At 39.7% G+C, this 19,520-nt stretch overlaps 2 protein-coding genes across 2 annotated transcripts in view; one reads left to right on the top strand and one right to left on the bottom strand.

Annotated features, from left to right (window-relative positions):
* The window catches only part of amdhd2 (amidohydrolase domain containing 2), a 12,642-nt gene extending 3,252 nt beyond the window's left edge, over positions 1–9,390 (top strand). The window contains exons 3-12 of the mRNA XM_037540056.1: positions 203–339; positions 1,277–1,416; positions 2,910–2,964; positions 3,609–3,821; positions 4,465–4,553; positions 5,424–5,568; positions 6,003–6,110; positions 7,658–7,726; positions 7,832–7,933; positions 8,500–9,390. Of these exons, the coding sequence (XP_037395953.1) occupies positions 203–339; positions 1,277–1,416; positions 2,910–2,964; positions 3,609–3,821; positions 4,465–4,553; positions 5,424–5,568; positions 6,003–6,110; positions 7,658–7,726; positions 7,832–7,933; positions 8,500–8,573 (1,132 nt within the window). The 3' untranslated portion in view covers positions 8,574–9,390. The remainder of the gene's footprint in view (positions 1–202; positions 340–1,276; positions 1,417–2,909; positions 2,965–3,608; positions 3,822–4,464; positions 4,554–5,423; positions 5,569–6,002; positions 6,111–7,657; positions 7,727–7,831; positions 7,934–8,499) is intronic.
* jmjd8 (jumonji domain containing 8) lies at positions 9,186–19,407 on the bottom strand. The gene is made up of 9 exons (XM_017708083.2): positions 19,186–19,407; positions 15,888–15,977; positions 15,005–15,053; positions 14,094–14,190; positions 13,945–14,013; positions 13,458–13,577; positions 13,026–13,093; positions 12,404–12,538; positions 9,186–10,738 (listed from the first exon to the last, which is right to left on the bottom strand). Exons 1-9 carry the CDS (start codon positions 19,266–19,268, stop codon positions 10,658–10,660), a joined length of 792 nt encoding a protein of 263 aa, XP_017563572.1. The 5' UTR covers positions 19,269–19,407; the 3' UTR covers positions 9,186–10,657.
* Between the last annotated feature and the right edge of the window lie 113 nt (positions 19,408–19,520).

The following is a 19,520-nucleotide window of genomic DNA, read 5'->3' as shown; positions in this document are numbered from 1 at the left end:
TTGTAGTGCATTTTAGGTTCATCCTGAAATTTCACCCAAAAGCCAGTATCCCTATCTTTTTGTGAGTAGTGTAGTTATGAAGAAGTCTGAAAATCACATGCTCCTTTTACGGTTTGTCATTTTATGTGTGTAAGTTCGTTTAAGGATGTGAATTATTCTTTGTATGTTCTCATGTTTGAGTGTGTGTGTGATGTCTGTATAGAGAGGACTTGTGGGTTCGAGACGGGAAAATTTTGAACCCTGAGAAGCTCTTCTTTGACGAGCAAGGTTTTGCGGACCATAAAGTTGACTGTGGGAATAAAATCATTGCACCTGGGTTCATAGATGCTCAGATAAACGGTGAGACACACACATGAACTGTACATACATGCAACAGAACTCACTAGTGTTTTTTTTTTTTGTTTTTTTGTTTTTTTTTATGATATGCATGTTTAAAGTCCCAGGGTACACAGTGTAAAATGTAAGGAGGCCTTCTGTGATGGTAAAATGCTAGTGTTGTGTACAAACACCACATAGAAATCTAATAAAATGCTTATAAACTACTAGTTAAACACTCCCAGCCTGCTATGTCACTAAGGCAGAGCTAAACACAGCAGTTTGAGTGAGGAGAATTGAGTGAAATAGGCTCTACATATGCAGCTGGTGGACCTCACTGGGTCCACGACTCACTGAAAACAGTATCCAGCTTTTTTTATGGCAATGTCTCAAGGAATTTAAGGATCTTTATCATTTTACTGCTGAATCCAAGGAATGCTGGCATGACCAGTTGAATTAATGAATGTTTGAACTGATGAAAGAAAAAACAGATGAACAACAAGCAGACAGTTAAGCTAGCTTTATAGCTCAGTTATGCTTGCTAGGTTAGCTTTTGTTGTAAGAGCTGTAAGCTGTAAGAGCTGAGCTGTGTGGGTGAGTGGAGCCGCATAATAATAAAAAATTTTCCATGTGATTTACTTGTGATTGGTGAGAATACTGCGTACCGAAGCGCTACCCAAGATTTGAACTGCCTTTGTACAGTTTTACATATATATTGTGTGTATATTGTGCACCCACAAGAGCAAGATTAACCTGCTTAGAAGAAAAATATGCATTTATGTTCTCTGGGGCTTTAAGTTTATCAAAAACATAGAAAATGTTTCAGAAAGCATCATTAATAAAGTTTTTCAAGAATGCTTATTTAATAAAACTGTCAATGAAAACTGAAAATAATGTGCAGTTCATAAGAGAATTTTTTCATGGAATGCATGCAGTAAAGCTCTCTGCTGGACCCTCATAGGTGGATATGGCATCGACTTCTCCCAGGCCTCCAGCGACATCAATGGGGGCTTGTCTTTGGTGGCCAAAAAGATTCTGGAACATGGAGTCACTTCCTTTTGTCCCACCCTCGTGACATCCCCTCCAGAAATTTATCGACAGGTACAGTGCATCACCTCCTCTGCCATTTATAACACTGATGCTGGATTAGTTCATCTTAATTAGCACAAGCTTCATTATAATTAGAATAATTAAATATAGAGAGATTTATGTGATGCTGTACACATCTTACATTATGTTTCAACTGTTATACATGAAGTGAAACTAGCCATTTAAAACAATAGTTTCAAAGAAGAAGGCTTTGATTTATGCTGAGCAGAGCTCTTCATGCATGGAATAAGGGAATATCCAAAGTGAAGTCCCTTTTGCTTGCTTCACTTTGTGATGCATTTATGTTTTAAATGGTGTAAATCAAATGTCCTGCGTTACAAGTATTTTTCCACCGCATGGTACTGGCTCAACTCCACTCAACTACTCACCTTTTTCAGTGTTCCATTAGGCAAATCTGGCACCTGGTACTAATTTTGGTATCACCTCTGTCGAAATTCCAAATATGCTGAGCTGAGACTAAAAGGTGACATGAAAAAATTAAGATTACTGATAACCCTAAGCGCACATTCTAATAGCAGCTAGAATCGTCTCATCATCTGAACTCTGATGTAGTATTTCCCAAACTCTTTTTTCCAGTCTTTCATCTTGCTGCCATTGGCCACTTCTGAACAAAATTTGTCTCCTTCACATCATGGCACTGCTATGATGACCAGCTACATAGAGGGGATGTGAAATCCCCTTGTTAAGTCCAGTTTAATTCAAAATTTATTTATGTAGCGCTTTTTACAGCAGACATTGTCACAGAGCAGCTTTACAGAAAAAAAATCCAGGTCCAAGCCCCCATGACAAGGGAAGTAGTGACAATGGCAAGGAAAAACTCCCCAAGACTAAGAGGAAGAACCCTCAGAGGAACCATTATTCAAAAGGGCAACCAGTCCTCCTCTGGTTGATACTGGACAGCAGAACAATAATATAAGTAATATGAACAATGATATGAACAGAGAATAAGGTTCTGCAGTGGCAAAGTAGCTGGTACCAGGAGCAAGTTGAGCCGTATCATGCAGTGGAAAAGCGTCATTTTCGTTTTCTGTTGTCAAGTCCCATGTGGTTGTTTGGCTTGTTTTCAGATGGAAAATTATTTTAAACATTACTCAAAAAAAGCTACACAAAGCAGCCGCAAACTTTCAGGCAGATTAAATTCTGACATTTTCAATTCTGTTCTTTCGTTTATTATCATGAATTACAGTTTTCATGGCCAAATTAAAGATGAACTCTTATTACAGGTACCGAATTTAATGAGCTGTGCCTTTATTTATCTTTTATTTGACAAAGTTGAATGGGTTGTTTCTGATAAAGTGGCCAGAGAATGGAAGTACAAGTTAAGAGTGTGTGGTAAAGTGGACGGTGAGTGTATAAATATTTGCAAATAAATGAAACGGCACACTGTCATATTGCAAGACACTTATCTATAGGACAAACATAGACACATTACTTTACACATAGACAGACGTAATTGCTGGTCTATCTGTGCGTGTTCTCTGTAGGTCATTCCGGAGGTCAGGGTGAAGGATGGAGGAGCTGAAGGAGCCGGTATTCTGGGTGAGTTAAAAAATTGTAGGGCTCAAACGGCTCAACTGAGGTGCTGCCTTCAAAAAATCACAGAGTAGCAAAAAGCATGACTTTCACTCCTCACAAAAACTGTATTTGCTTATAATTATAAAAATAATTGGCCAAAATGGCCTTCAGATGAAAGTAAAATCCCACTTTTAAAGAGCCAACGCAATGAACAAACCTCAACAATGATGCAAGTGAACCTTTTTGGAAGGTAAGCATGAGATTTTATTATTTCCAGTAGCCGGAGCAGTATATGATTGCAGAGACGCAATACTGTTATTGATGGGTATATGACTGATGTCTGCAGCAAAGGCTGGATGTCAGAGTATAAATCTGGTCCAGTCTTCTGGGTCATATAGTCTTGTATCGGCTGTTTCTTGGGGCTTCAACATAGATACCAGTATCACACAAGGCGAAGTGATATTGTGCTTTCTATATGCAATATTTTGATATGAACATTAACGAGGGAATTTCAGGCATCATTTTTCAAACAGTGTTTTTATAAGCTTGTTTTATGAGCTAACTTTTATAAGCCTACATTATTAATGATTTTAGTATGCTGATGGGTAGAACATATATATAGAACAGCTTATTATTTATGTATCATTATTTTTATTATTCTCTGTCAGGTCTTCATCTGGAAGGTCCGTTTATAAATGAGGAGAAAAGGGGCGCTCACCCTCCTAAGTTCATCCGGCCATTTAAAAAAGGTGGTGTGGTCGATCTCACTGAAGTGTATGGGACGCTAGATAATGTTGCACTGGTTACAGTGGCACCAGAGCTAACCAATAGCGGGCCAGCAATTCGTGAGCTGGTGAGAAGGGGGATTACAGTGTCACTGGGTAAGTAACACATACAAACACACTACACACATATTGTCATGCTTAAAGTCAAGTCAAAGGGCTTTTATTGTCATTCCGTCTATGTGCAAGTACACGGTGGAGTGAAATTACGTTTCTCCAGGAGCAACACGGTGCAACAAGGAATAAAAGTGCGAAACGTGCAGACATCGTGTGCAAACAAAAAAAATTAAGCTAGAAACAATATAATAAATACGATAAATTAGACGTTTGACACAGTAAACAGACAGGACAGTGCAGCACCGACACAGCATTCATTTCTGGACATGGGTAGTGAGAATAAGGTGCAGAGATATTTAACATGCTGTGATCCATGAATCTCGCAGTCAGATGACTTACATAAACACAGCAGTTACTGAGGTAGAAAAACAGTGTAAACACAGTGGTAGCAGCAATGTTCCAGATGGTGCAAGTAGAGTATCAAAGAGTTTGATGGGGATATTAGGACAGTCTGCAGTATTAGAACAAGAGATACTATTGCAAAAAAAATACATTTATGCTTTTCCCTTTAACGCAGGATAAGTCAGATGTAGATTTCTACAAAGAGTTCTGCAGTTGATCATTTACTGATGAAGTAAGGATGAATGAATTAATGATTATTAATGAGTGTTTGTGGTTGTTGTAGGTCACTCTATGGCTGATCTCTCTCAGGCTGAGGAGGCTGTCATGAACGGAGCTTCATTCATCACGCACCTGTTCAACGCCATGCTGCCTGTGAAGAGCGCACATACTTTGACTAATTTATACATGCATTCAAGTATCCATCTCATACATACAGTGTTCTCTTAGCATTGCGTTTAACTACACATATAGTGCTGTGCACAAGACTTCAGCGTCTCAGAAAATGAGATGTAAAGCTGTTCTTGGTTACATTTTATTTTGAGTGATCCTATTTAAATGAAACATCAATTAATGGACTCTCATTAACATGTCAAAACATATGAGGGGATTAGGTTTTGGGTTGAGGTTGAGGTTAGGGTTAGGATTAGGTCCAGGCTAGGGTTAGGTTTTGGGGTAAATTTGGGTAAGATTAGGTTTTGCGTAATGCAAGTAAAATATCAATAATACATCTGCTTATTGTAAGTAATGTATCAACAGAACACCCACAAGATATTTACTTAAACGTATTCAGATGCTTCACTACTGCTGCTTCATTGATCTGTTGTTTGATGTGCTGCTGATAATCTGTTAAGAATTTGGTAATCATCTACAAAGGACCACTCCAAATAAAGTATTACCATATTCTTTTTCCCCACTTCTGTTGGTATTCCAGTACATGAATATCCAAGCTCATTTCAGTAGCCCTTTTGCTCAATTGGGTATTCAAAAAATCTAATTTTATATGTTTATAAACTCAACAGCCTCATCTTGTGCAAAGTGGAGAGTGTTGGTCAGTATACATGAGGATAGGTCCAAGTGTAGCCTATGTGTATAAATACTGCGTAAACACTACTATTTATTTGAGAATTAAGTCATTATTTGTTAAAATCAACACAAAGTAAATCAGTAGACCATAATTTGATATATAGGCACATCTTGCAAATGGACACACACAATGTACATTGCTTTTTGTTTTTCTTGTAGTTCCATCACCGCGACCCAGGCATTGTGGGATTGCTGACGAGTGACCGTGTGCCTGCAGGACGCACTGTATATTATGGCATGATCGCTGACGGAATACACACACACCCCGCAGCCCTGAGAATAGCACACAGGTCACATCCAGCAGGTGCGCATGTACTGTGAAAAATGGTGCAGGAAACAGAAACATTTGAGTGACACAGGTGCATCTGTCACCACAAGGTGGCACACATGAATTTAGTAGGGATTAATAGGTAATTAATAGGTTAAACAACATGTGTATTTTTATAGAGTCTATATAGACAGTGGACAGTGGAATTGAGGAATAAGGACCAGGGAAAAAAGGCACATGCAGCACAGGTTAAAAACCCTGTCTTAAACAAAATCTGAACTAACACACCACAGCATTGTACATCACCTTTCAAGCACACATATACTTCTATAATATTACATTTCCTCCCATTTATGCTCTAGGTAAACGTATACAGTTGTCATTGATCAGCTTAATTTCTTTTCTAATACATGAAGTGTGTGTGTGTGTGTGTGTGTGTGTGTGTGTGTGTGTGTGTGTGTGCGTTATAGGCTTGGTGTTGGTCACAGATGCTGTTACGGCAATGGGTTTACCTGCAGGCCGACACACACTTGGACAGCAAGAGATTCACATAGAAGGACTCCATGCATATGTTGCAGGTTTGTTACAGACATAAATTGTGGTTGGAATGCACTGATATCACTTTTTCCCCTTCCGATATTGATACCTAATCCTATTTTTAGTTATTTGCCAATGATGAATGCCGATATTGCTACTAACTCTTAAGTCTTTACCTGATGAAATTTTAGTGCAATTTTAGTTGCTTGAAACATACATGGAACTAAATTGCATTCAATTGAGTTCAGTAATGTAATGAGTTGTCCAACTCGGTGACATAATTTCAAGTGTTTAGTTTCAGTGGATAAGGAAATAAATCAGAAGATGCCCATTTTAAGGTTGAAAAGTAGATTCTCCTGGTCGGCTTCATCAAATTTTTCATTTTGGCAGTTTCTTGAGCCATGACCACAAACCAGCCTTTCTCAAAGCTAATGTTTCAGTAACAAGCTGCGTTAACCAGCCAGTTAACTGTAAAAGCTGTTTAATACAACAGCATTTTAGGGCCACTATTAATAAAAATGTAAATAGTAGACTTTGAGAATAAAGACAAAGGTACAAGAATAAACTCACAATATTTCAAGGATAAAGTGGGCTAACTTTAGGAGGACTGCCACTACGCATTGGGGTCTCGGTTGCTGTGCTGGCAATGCAGAGATTGTCGGAGTTCCATACACTCCTTGTCTATTTGTGGATCGATCGTTTTGATCATCATTCTCATTGTCAGCGAAACTTTATGCTCTCTTTGGCACGAAGGCATGGAGATGTAGCCATTGATAGCTGTGAAGACGACACTGCTTGCAATTCTCCCTCAACAAAACAGACAGTTTCCTCCAAGTCCGTCTGGTTCTTTATTCTAGACAAACACAGCTTCCTGCATAGCGGTTTCAGCCACTTCTTATACTATTAACATTCTGGTCTTGATGTGCCAGGAGAGACAGGGACACTGAGTATTTCTTTATGGGTAAAATTGAGATGAAACTCCACCAACTTCTCAACAACCCTCATTTTAACACGAGTAGGTTGCCATAATATTGTGACCTTACCTGGTATTTTTTCTTGAAATATTACAACTTTATTCACGAAGTATCATAACATACAACTTTTTATCTCAAAATATTACAGCTTTATTTTCAAAATCTACTTTTATTTTTATTAACGCTGATCGTAGTTTAACGTAGATCGTAGGGCTGCAGGTGCCATGATTTATTCTTTGTTAGCCTGCTGTTTTTACACAGAGCTCAGATTCACTTGTGATCCAAGGGATAAATATTATTACTGAATGGAAAACCAACATGCGTTGCTCAATTAACTTGTGCTGTTGACAGGATGAGCGAGGCATCAAGTAATACTGTAATGGCTACTTAAACATTCATTTTTAAAGGCTTAACATACACAAAGCAGATAAAAACTGAAATGCATAGTAAAGAACCAGATAGATAAAAAGAAATCGAGGGTGGGTGCTGGAGCCTATCCAGCCAATCTGGTCACTGGGTGGAAGGCAGGAAACATCCTGGACAGGTCATCAGTCCATCATAGGCCATAAAAGCAGTTGAACAATACAAATGATGACTCCTTATCATCCCTTTAGGAACCACAACTCTGAGTGGCAGCATTGCAACTATGGACATGTGTGTGAGACATTTCAAACAGGCTTCAGGTGAGTGTTTGTGTGTGTGGGAGAGCGTTTATATTTAGGTCATCCTATACAGATCTTGCATCATAGAAAATTATTGACCATTTGTGTTTTTTTGTGTGCATGAAGGCTGTAGTGTTGAGGCGGCATTAGAAGCAGCCTCTTTGCATCCTGCTCAGGTGTTGGGAATCAGCCACCAGAAGGGAACCTTGGATTACGGATCAGATGCAGGTACAACAGGTTGCTGTGGATGAGTGTGTTTCTTTTAGCCAGCACACTACCGTGCAAGCTGTTTGTGTAATAATTCTGTTTTAATCACTTTTTGTGGCTGGGAAGGTTCTCATCGTCTGCACTGTGTTCTCTGATTATAATAACTGGTTTAAAGCGACAGCGTGGTCAGAAATTCGGGACAGTATGCAAAATGCAAATAAGAATAGAAAGCACTGATTCATAAATCCACTTGGACCAGTTTTAAAAACAAAGCAGTTGTTTTACCTTATATTTTTTGTAATTATACATTTATTTCGAATGTGATGCCGGCAACACAACCTAACTAAGTTCTATGAGCGCAGTTTAAGACTAGGAACACTATGAAATGTTAAATTATCTTCAACACTACTAATTGTCTCTGACATTAAATCAAATGCCAGGAAAAAGTCAGTACTATGACATTTTGAAAGTTTCTTGAAATGTAATGTTTTTGCCTCGTTCACCATTATGCAGACACCAAACGTCTTGGGTGATCAAAAAATCGAGATCTGGTTTTTATTTACAATTTAATGTTTGTGCTTATGCAGACTTTATCATACTGGATGACACACTGACAGTCAGAGAAACCCACATTGCTGGTCAGCTGGTCTGGAAGAAGTGACATCGTCCAGAGAACGAGCTGCAAATGGATAATTAGAGAAGTGTTTCCTGATGTTGTCCGAACATTTGTGAATGCAAAACGCACACATGCACACAGATGCACATTGCCATGAGTGAGGCCTGTCTAATGTGAGTGGGGAAGTTCAGGATCTGCATCAATAGCATTAAAACAGCATAAATATATGAACGCCCCAAATAAAGGGAACGTTTTGAGGGTTCATTCATTTCAAATCTGCAATCATCTAAACTTCCACTGTTTACTATATTCTTTTATTCAAACATAAGTGTTCTAACCCTTCCTATTTGAATGTCTTCATGGGTTTTTTTTATTTTTTATTAATTGAAAAAGGCTTCAGAGCCAGATCGCACTGAGGAAGACCAGAGGCTCCAAGTTACTTTAATGATATACACTCACATATTGCCTTTGTAAGCAGTGCAGAATTGTACTGTTATCTTCTCAATAACTGAGCATCAATGTGCTCTGATCAAGAGGCATTACAAGTCTAATAAAATGAAAGACTGCTCACATGTGGTCTTTTCTTTCATTTGTCAACCAAACCAAAGACCAAAACATACCACAAAAAGTACTGTAAAACCTCTCTAAAGTCACATGTTTGTTTTAAAAGTTTATTAATAATTTTACAGCTGTTCATTTATCAAAAGGTGATAAACCCAAAAGTCACAAATATGAGAACAAGCACTTCAAGCCAAAACAAAGACAAGTGTATCAATAGTCTGAGGTAAAACTTGTTGTTCTGTCTGTGATTAGTTTTTTTCTGCTGTTAAAATGTCACAACCAATAAAGTTATGACACATAATATTTTTCATGAAGAGTCGATTGTAAGATTGTAACATTATTCAACCACTTTCTAGCCATTTTAATTTTTAAATAACCAAGTCTAATCATCTTTCTGCAGTGGCAGATAATTGTTTTTTTTTTTAAGAAAACATCTGCACAATTCAATCAACGAGATGTAAACAAAGTCATCCATGTGAATGTGAAAAACCATCTCACATTTTACAACGATAATCAAAGCGACTTGGGAACACACATGTATTCTGAGTTTTTGTTGCTGTCAAAACCTCATATCTCCAAAATGATAACTTTACAAGAGAAAGGAAAACTGACTTTGCTTTTAATTGAGGTCAATGGAAACAGGCATTTTCCCAAGTAGGTCTGGGTCATTTCTTTAGGTCCATCCATTATGAAATTAACACACTATGTAAAGGGAAACAGGCAATTTCAAATTATGTCAAAAACTGAAAAAGGACAAAAATGGAGACAGGAGGTTTTGTTCTGACAGCAGCGATTAATATTGATAAAATAGCAGTAAATCTGAAAAACACGTTTTCTTTGAGTACCATTTTGCCTTACAACACCTTTTATGCCTCTCCACCGTAAACAGATGTTTTAAAATGAATTATACATTTCAGGTAATAACTTTCTGTGAGAGAGCTTAACAGCATTAAACTCTTAAGATGTCCGGTTCCTACAACTGTTGTGAAAATTTTGACTTGGTAGGCTTTTCTAGAACCAAGCATTTCACATGAAACCACTGTGGTTTTCATGACTTTGTTTACATCTTAATCTTCTAATTATGCAGACATTTTGAAAAATCTTTAAAACCCCCCTTTAATGTTCAAGTAGTTTTAAAACCAATAAAAATGTCTATAAATATATTGCATGTTAATATTGGAGGACAACAATCTTACAACGAGAAACATTGTGTCATTTATATATATATTCAAGATGTTTCTTTAAATTTTCTTCCCCATTTTCTTACTGCAGTCATGTAGATTCACCCATGCTGCTTTGGTCTGAAATGCCGATTAAATATAAAAGAATATGTCTGTCTTGCATGATAAAGCACTGACTTTGGATTGCTTCATTTAATTTCTCATCCTTGATTCGTCCATCAGGTCACTTGGTTTGTCCAACTGCTCCTCTTGTAATAATGCCCATGAATGTGTAGATGTTATTGGTCCTTTTTGTGTGATGTCAGTGAATGAGGAATTCTGATTGGTCCTGTAAAGATGCCAGCAGTTCTCTAGGTGTAATTTGTCCGGTTGGGGAGAGTTCAGAGTTCAGCCCAGAAAGGTAGAGATGAAAACACTCACGTCCAGGTTCAGAGTGGCGTGCCACCAGCGGTCTGGAAAATACAGCACCTGTAATACACAAATACACAGCAAGTGGTGCCAATTGATCAAAATCCAGTACATTTGAAGTGCGTGTCTCTGCGTGTTTCAAAGATTTGATGTAAATTTTCTGCAGGAAAGGGATTGTAGTGTCAAACGGGTGATCCAGCACTGTGGCAGGGTTATTCAGGATGGTTCTGAATAGTTGAATCTTCCCCTCCTGCCTACTTTCCTTGATTTTTCCTCATCTGTAGCCCTTAGACTCGCTAAAAACATCTGCAGAGCTGACTAGCATACCCAAAAACAAGTTCAAACTCATTTTATACGCTAAGCATGTAGATCTAATAGAATTACATTTTCAACATCATTTAGTGGATTTATCACATTTGATATCACCTAACTAATGCTTCACGAATTTGCTGTTTTCCAGATAAAATTAATGAGGTGAAGTGAGTTAGTAGCATTAACTATGGCATCAGACAATTTTTCATAAAGACTTTAGCTTGACGGGGCGGCACGGTGGCGTGGTGGGTAGCGCTGTCGCCTCACAGCGAGGAGGGCCTGGGTTCGATTCCCCGGCTGGGTGATCAGGGTCATCTCTGTGTGGAGTTTGCATGTTCTCCCCGTGTCTGCGTGGGTTTCCTCCGGGTTCTCCGGTTTCCTCCCACAGTCCAAAGACATGCAGTCAGGTCGATTGGACCTGCTAAATTGCCCCTGGGTGTGAGTGTCTGTCTGTCTGTCTGCCCTGCGATGGACTGGCGACCTGTCCAGGGTGTATCCTGCCTTCCGCCCAAAGACTGCTGGGATAGGCTCCAGCATCCCCCCGCGACCCTGATGGAGAAGCGGCTTAGAAAATGGATGGATGGATTGATGGACTTTAGCTTGACTCCCCTTAGCAGTGCAAGTCTTCAATCCATGTGTAATCTTATACAGATTTCTGTGAGGCTTAACATAGAACAGTACATTAATACTGAATTGAATTCAGAACCATTAGCCAACTTTCTTTGCACACAGACGAATTAGAACTCCGCACTTAAACCCGTCCGTGCAGTGAAACACCCACATACATGCACACTAGTGAACACACACACTAGGGGGCAGTGAGCACACTTGCCCAGAGTGGTGGGCAGCCCTATCCACAGCGCCCGGGGAGCAGTTGGGGGTTAGGTGCCTTGCTCAAGGGCACTTCAATCACATGCTGACGGCCAAGGGGATCGAACTTCCGGTCACAAGACTGGTTCCCTAACCTCCAGCCCACGACTGCCCCCAGTTGCTATTGGTTTGCTAATTAGCTAGGCAAACCGTGTTTGCTACAGTGGAATATGGAAGATGCCAAAAAGGAGGTGAAATCTACTAGTAACTTTTTCATACAGATTGTAGGAAGCATGTCAAGCCTGTGTCACTGTATGTATTTGCAACATGTAAACAAAGAACAAACCCTACCAATATGGCAGAAGAATCCCATAAAAGAGAGCAACATGACATTCTTTCCTAAGCCCTATATGACAGAAAATCAACCAAGGTGTTGTAATTATATGACATATACAAAGACAAGCAATTCAAACATAACGGAAAGTAATCAGATTACCTTACTTTGTTATAGTAATCGTTCAAAATAGGTTACAGATTATGTTTTAACTGAATACATTTTTAAAGTAACTCTCCAAACCCTGGTGGGTGTGGGGGTGCAATCACCTCTCCTGGTCGAATGGTACACTCCAGCGGTTTGTTGTGTATCTCCAGGTTGGGGTAGGAGTGTTTCACCCAAGACAGTGTGGTGTGATTGGGGTGGAACTCAGGAGACTGATCAGGAGGGTACAGGAACCATCGCTGGAACAGACATGCGCTTGATGATAAGATAAAGCTTCAGTATGAAAGACTTTCTGGTTAAAATTGAAAGAAGTAGCACTGCTGAATCAGTTGAAAACAAATGCACTAGAATACGGTGCGCGGCTGCTGGTCAGTAGTTTTTTGGACCTTTACATATTAACGTCCCACGTACAAAAGGTCTGGCTTGATGTTTAGGTTTCAAATGCAGAGGCAACATGATACTGATGAAGAAAGGATTCCAACTGTACATCATTTATTTACATCCTAAGGAAGACACATCCTTCACCAAGATTTGACACTTATTTTTGAATACACTTTCAACCGCTCAAGGACAACCAGCATTACAAAATGTCCTTCTGCACATTGCAAGCACTTAAACATCTCCACCAGAGAGGTCTCCAAATCCCCAAAACGTACGTAGTGCAGCTTTAACAATATGCAATAAGACACTTGACTGATCATTTAGTACAGACACATCCACACATACTTTTCTACCATAGATGACTTCTGAGTATCCCGGACCATGCCAATGAAACGGTACTCCAGTACCTGCACCTGACAGGGGTGGAGGAAGGGGAAACAGAAAGAAAGTGCAAAGTGAGGATACAAGGAATAAGAGAAAGAGGAGAAAAGAAGCAAGACATAGAAAGATGAAGGATGGAAAAAGAGACAAAGAAAGACAGAGAAGGGTGAGTATGAATAGTAAAGTAGAAGGAGAAAGAATAATTAATTTGTCATTGTATCCATTCATACTATTAATTAGTCATAAATGAGTTATTCATGTTTATTAGTTCACACTAACATAGCCTACAAGAGAACAGAGCTGAGACTGCCCCATCCAGTTAGTTCCAGACTGCACGTTTTATCTATGTAGAAACACCAGCAGTGCCTAGTATGAGTGTGCATGAAGATTACCTACCTGCAATTCCGAAGCTGTACGCTGGGCTGGTGTGTGGTAAACCGTAAGGTGGAGCTTTATATTCCCCAAACAGAGAGTGCCACTCAGTGAAGTTATTATCACCAAAGAAATACAGCGTATCTGAAACACAGTCATAGGGTAAACAGCACAGGTCCAAAGCAAGGTCACAAGCCATTTTACAGAGTCACCAAGCTTATCCATTCAGCTTATGTTCATTCCAACCAAGCAGGACCACTTCTCACCACATCTACACTTAACTGACTGAGATCAATAGAATTAAAGTGGAATCAGGTGGGCTTCTGCTTGTTTGAAATAAAAACCTGCAGCCACATCAGTCCTTTTGACTAGTGACCCTGTTTTATAGCCATATATATATATATAGATATATAGATAGATAGATAGATAGATAGATATTGGAAATAGTACTTTGATAGCAGCTGAAAAATTATGTTGAAACACACAGTGAGAGTTAGTGTGAGGTACTAACCACTGCCCAGTGTATCTTCAGACTGAGGGGTCAACAGGAACTTCACAAACTCTTCAAACTGCACATCCACTGCACAAGAAGAACAGTCAGTTTGTGTACTGCAAACTTAACAATGCTCCCGTGCTTGTTCATGTAAAAGATGAGTGTACCTTTCCTGTAGGAGTGTGTGTTGGCGGTACTCAGTCGGACTATTTTATCCCTGTACTCGCTCAGCAGGCTGGCCTTGGAACACAGGAAGCGGAATTTCTGAAAGCACCAATCACAGCACAGCACTGAAAAATCCTGCCAATCACAGCACAGCCCTGAAAAATCCTGCCAATCACAGCACAACACTGACAAATCGCACCAATCACAGAATCACACCAATCACTTCTTACTGTAGACATTAATAGTACTAATATAAGTTATGTATGTTGACATATTGTTTTGTTTATTGACAGATCCTCGTTTATGCTTATGATCACATACTTTTTATTCATATTTCTAAGTACAAACTTAAAAGACGTTAATGTATGCAAATTTGTACTGCATATGTGAACTGGAAGTATAAGGTTTATCAATGCATTCTGAAAAATCCTGCCAAGCACAGCACTGACAAATCGTATAAATCACAGAGATGCAATTTTCAGATGGCACAATGTCACGGTTTCATTATTGATTCTTTTTTAAACAAAACCAATCGTGAAATCTGAAATTTCACTGTAATTTGATTTGATTATTTTTGCCAAAATGTATTTTTATAAATACACAGAATATGTAAATTTGACCAGAGGAATTTACGCTGTAGAGCAATACAGACTACAAAATTAGTACACCAGGTGTTTTTATTTTTACATTATTTAAAAAAGAGAGAATTTTATTTTGGTCCCAAAAAAAATGACAATATTATTATTAAGCAGCATCACCAAAAATTCCAAATGATGAAGTGATACCACTTTTTCTTTTCAGATACTAACAATGATATTGAAACTTTCATTTTTACCTGATAATCTGATATTTTTCATTTAAAAACTTACGTTCTTCAAAATGAGCTTGAGAGATTTGTTAGTAAATGTCTTACCGTGTTATCAGTGACTCCTCTCAGTATTACAGGCTTAGTGTAGGCATAACTATCAGAAGAAAACAAACACACACCCCATGATTCTGGAGATGACATTGAGTTCAAGCACCTTGAAATAATATGAAATGTCATAAAAAGGGCGGCTTTGATAAAACAATAATTTTAACTCCATCATTACTGTTTTTGTTAGTTATTATACTTCCAGCACATATACCCACTTCACATTTACACACACAATATCTTGACTTCTAAATACAAACAAAAAGGCATGTATTGATAAGCAAAAACATACATTTAACTTTTTTTTTCCAGATGCTATATATACATAAAGATGGCAGGCACATTATTAAGTACAACTGGCCCAATAATATGAGAGTGGAAAGCTAACAGAACCACAAATAATGATCTTTTTGCCGGTGCTCTAAACAATATTTCACAACATGCTCTCTGACTAATAAGGAAGGTAAGAGAGAAGCCAGCAGGACAGCCTGAAAGCGGCAGGAACAACATTTACACAGAGAACAATAAGTAACTGACTGCACACCAATCTCCATTTCTACACCCCACACTAAATGCCCTGCTAATGCAGCAGCTCAGAGACCAGCGTCTCAATATTTACACACAAGCATTTAGACAAATCAGAACTCTTTTGGAAAAATGTACTAATCAGATGAAAAAACAGAACTACGTGGCACTAATTCAGCTCATCACGTTTGAAGAAAGAAGGGTTATATGCATGATCCCAAGAACACCACAGTGAAGCATGGGGGTGGGAGTATCATGATATGTGAACTGTATATGTGAACTGGAAGTATAAGGTATATCAATGTAGATAAATAGTATGCTTTAGAATGTATATTTGTGTGTGAGGGTAGAGACTCACTTGTGTATAAACTCAGTGTATGTGATGGAATTCACATCCCGGACATCAACGTTGCAGTCGCCTTCATCACTAAGACTAGAATCCAGACCCCTAGAATGACAGTGTTATTACAACCACATTAACACAGTTAACACACACATACACAATCTTGGTTCTGTGAATTGTGGGGCCGTTACATAGACCTCCATGGATTTCTTTGAGACTTACCCAAACCTTAACCACAACCACTTCTTAACTTTACCCCAACCTTAAAATCTAATAGTGTACATTGTGGGGACAAGCTTGAGGTACCCATAAGGAAGAAAGGTCCCCATATTGTTGTTAAGAACAGTTTTGCACTACAGTGTGGCATAAACCAGGTGCTTTACATCACTTGTGAGGACCTCCGCCGATTTCTAGTGAATTCTGTCAAGTTAGACCACAACTACAGCTAACCCTAACCTTAACCTGTGTGTGTGTGTTTTGCTATCCTTGTGAGGACCACATGGTAAAATGAGGACCAGCAAAATGTTCTCACTTGTACAAACTTGTCATGTTGTCCTATTACTGTGGGGTCGTCACAAGGATATCAAGGCAAACACAAACACACATACACACACCGAACCCAAGCCTGACCTTAACCTTAGCAATTCATAAGATTTGGTCTCGTTCACTTTTAATAATTATAGCTGCAAGTTGTGAGAAGACAATCTTTTTCTTCCAAGAAAGAGTTTTTTTCTCCAGTAAAGCACTTAAACAGAAGCAGCAGTATCCAGTGTGGTGTATCCAAAACCTCATCCTACAATACTACAGAAGGGGTCACCAAACCTGGTCTATAATTACCTTCCTGCAAAGTCTAATTCCAACTACGATCTGCTACACCAGTCCCAGCCAGTGAGCTTGCAACTGAACAACATGTTAGAAGTAGACGGGGCCTTACAGTTAAGCAGATCACCAGGAGGAGGGTTGGTGACAGCGGTAACACTTTACATTAAGGGTACATGATCTGTCAGTAATTAAGGCATTTACTAATGAATAACTAATCAGAAAGTAATGAGTCATTAATCAGGAACAAATGAATAAGTCATATATTAAAAACCACATGACTAAATTACTAACGCATGTACTAATGAATGAAGATGAAGGTAATAAAGGCTTTATTCAGCACCTGAGTTTATTAGGAATTGTGTTAATTAAGCTTACAAAAAGAATATTAGCACACGTCGGCGAACTGCTAGAAGCTCTTATTTTCATTCTATTCATGCAATTTATGATCACCTATGTCACACTGCAATGTCATACTGTTACAACATAAACATAAACTGCTGTATGTTTAATAAACTGTAAACAAGTTTTACTGAAAATGGGCATTTGATTTATGTTTTGATTAAAAAATGTTTTCCCATCATGTGTCTGTTATTCTTTTTTTTTTAATTGCTATATCTAAATGTTTTAGTAATGGAAACAGCATTTTGGGATGTAACGCTTCCACTATTTCTGCAGCTGGAGGTGCAGGTGCAGAGGTGCAGCAGCTAACAGAGTGGTGCGGAGCCAACAACCTGTCTCTGAATGCAGACAAAACTAAGGAGATGGTTGCAAGCTGACCACCCCCCACTGAACATCACTGGCTCTGCTGTGGAAATTGTCAGGAGCACCAAGTTCCTCAGTGTCCACATCACAGAGAACCTCGCCTGGTCCCTCAACACCAACTCTATAGCCAAGAGAGCCCAGCAGCGCCTCTACTTCCTGCGGAGACTGAAGAAGGCTCATCTCCCCCCTCCCATCCTCACCATGTTCTAGAGGGGGACTGTGGAGAGCATCCTGAGCAGCTGCATCATCGCTTGGTTTGGGAATTGCACCGCCTCAGACCGCAAGAACCTACAGCGTATAGTGTGGATAGCTGAGAAGATCATTGGGGTCTCTCTCCCCTCCATCATGGACATCTACACCACACGTTGTATCCGGAAAGCCACTAGCATTGTGGACGACCCCATCCATCCCTCACACGGACTTCTTTCACTGCTGCCGTCTGGCAGAAGGTACCGGAACATCCGTGCCACCACTGCCAGACTCTGCAACAGCTTTATTCCTCAAGCGATCAGGTTTTTAAACTCACAAGGACTGAACTAACCCCCGCTACTTATCTGAAACATTGCTGCTAACACTGTGTATACACTGTTTTACTACCTCAGTAACAATGTCTGTTTAATTTATCGTATTTATTATATTGTTTCTAGATTAATTTTTTGTTTGCACATGATGTCTGTGTACTTGTACGTAGATGGAATAACAATAAAAGCCTCTTGACTTATTCCTCCTTTGACAGGGACTCTTATTCTGAAGGGCTGTGCGGGCGGTGGCAGTTAGCAGTAAACAGACTGAGCCGAGCCAGCGGGAGGGCGCTACCTGCGCTTAGCCGAGCGCTGACCCGGCGCGATGTTCTCCGCTTTCTTTTGTTCTCCGTTCAGTTTGTTAGTAAAGCTGAGTCACAGACTCGACCTTCAGCTTGTGTGAGTTATTTGGAAACGCCGCTCGCTGCAATATGAATATCTTTATTCAGCTAGCGGTTCTGTCCGTTTTACAGAGGTTTGGTTCCTCTTCATTTTCCGTGTAACGTTACTACAGTGACATATTCACCTGCTGTGGTTCTGTGTATTGTGTAAAAGCCATAAGATGATAATAAAATATGCTTTTCTATTCCTGTGAATTTCGTCAGTGTAATGTGTTTATATTGTACTTATCTTTCATTACTGTTCTCGAAAGGGCAAAAGAATGGCAGTCATGAGGCTCTGTGTATCAGTATAGGAGTCAGAACGTCATATTATTAACATGAAAGATGAATTATAACCATGGCAACTGTCACAAATGAGGACTAGTTAAGGGGCAGTCATGGACTGGAGGTTAGGGAACTGACCCTGTGACCAGAAGGTTGCTGGTTCAATCCCCAGTGCTGACAGTCTATGACTGAGGTGTCCTTGAGCAAGACACCTAACCCCCAATTGCTCCCCGGGCGCCGTTGATAGGGCTCTCCACCGCTGCGGGCAAGTGTGCTCACTGCCCCCTAGTGTGTGTGTATTCACTAGTATGTATGTGGTGTTTCACTTCACGGATGGGTTAAATGCGGAGGTGGATTTTTCCCTGTTTGTGGGATCAAAAAAGGTCATGTACCCTTAGCTGCTACACACGCTGTACTATACTAATGAACGCACCAGTGATGATGGTACAGCGTTTTGGACGCAGCCGGAGAGATAACCCTGACCAACACTGACGCTTTTCCAGCAGTGTGTATATAGAGAAACAGTGCATGAACGTGTCTCACCAGCCCCCGTTATCCTCCAGCTCCACTAACCGGAACAGCAGGAGGAGAAAACAAAGTCTTCCAAACTTCCCAAACCGGGCCATGAACTCAGCACACCACTGTCAGCTCAGCACAACCTGCTGCGCGTCTCCATTATTCTCCAACACTGGCTTTTTCAGCCTGCTGGCGTCCAATCAACAGAGACCACGACAAATGGAGGACGCGGCGTATGGGAAATCAAATGATGGGGAGGGAAAGTCATAGCCATTCATCTGTTGTTAGGGGCGTTTAATAAATAAATGGACATAAAACCTCAAACCCTAAAGCCGACAGGTTTGTCATAAAGACGCAGTGCA

This window comes from Pygocentrus nattereri, chromosome 1 (assembly GCF_015220715.1).
Source record: "Pygocentrus nattereri isolate fPygNat1 chromosome 1, fPygNat1.pri, whole genome shotgun sequence".
Lineage (NCBI taxonomy): Eukaryota > Metazoa > Chordata > Actinopteri > Characiformes > Serrasalmidae > Pygocentrus > Pygocentrus nattereri.
Note: the sequence above shows the minus strand (reverse complement) of the source record. Positions and strands in the feature narration are given on the sequence as shown.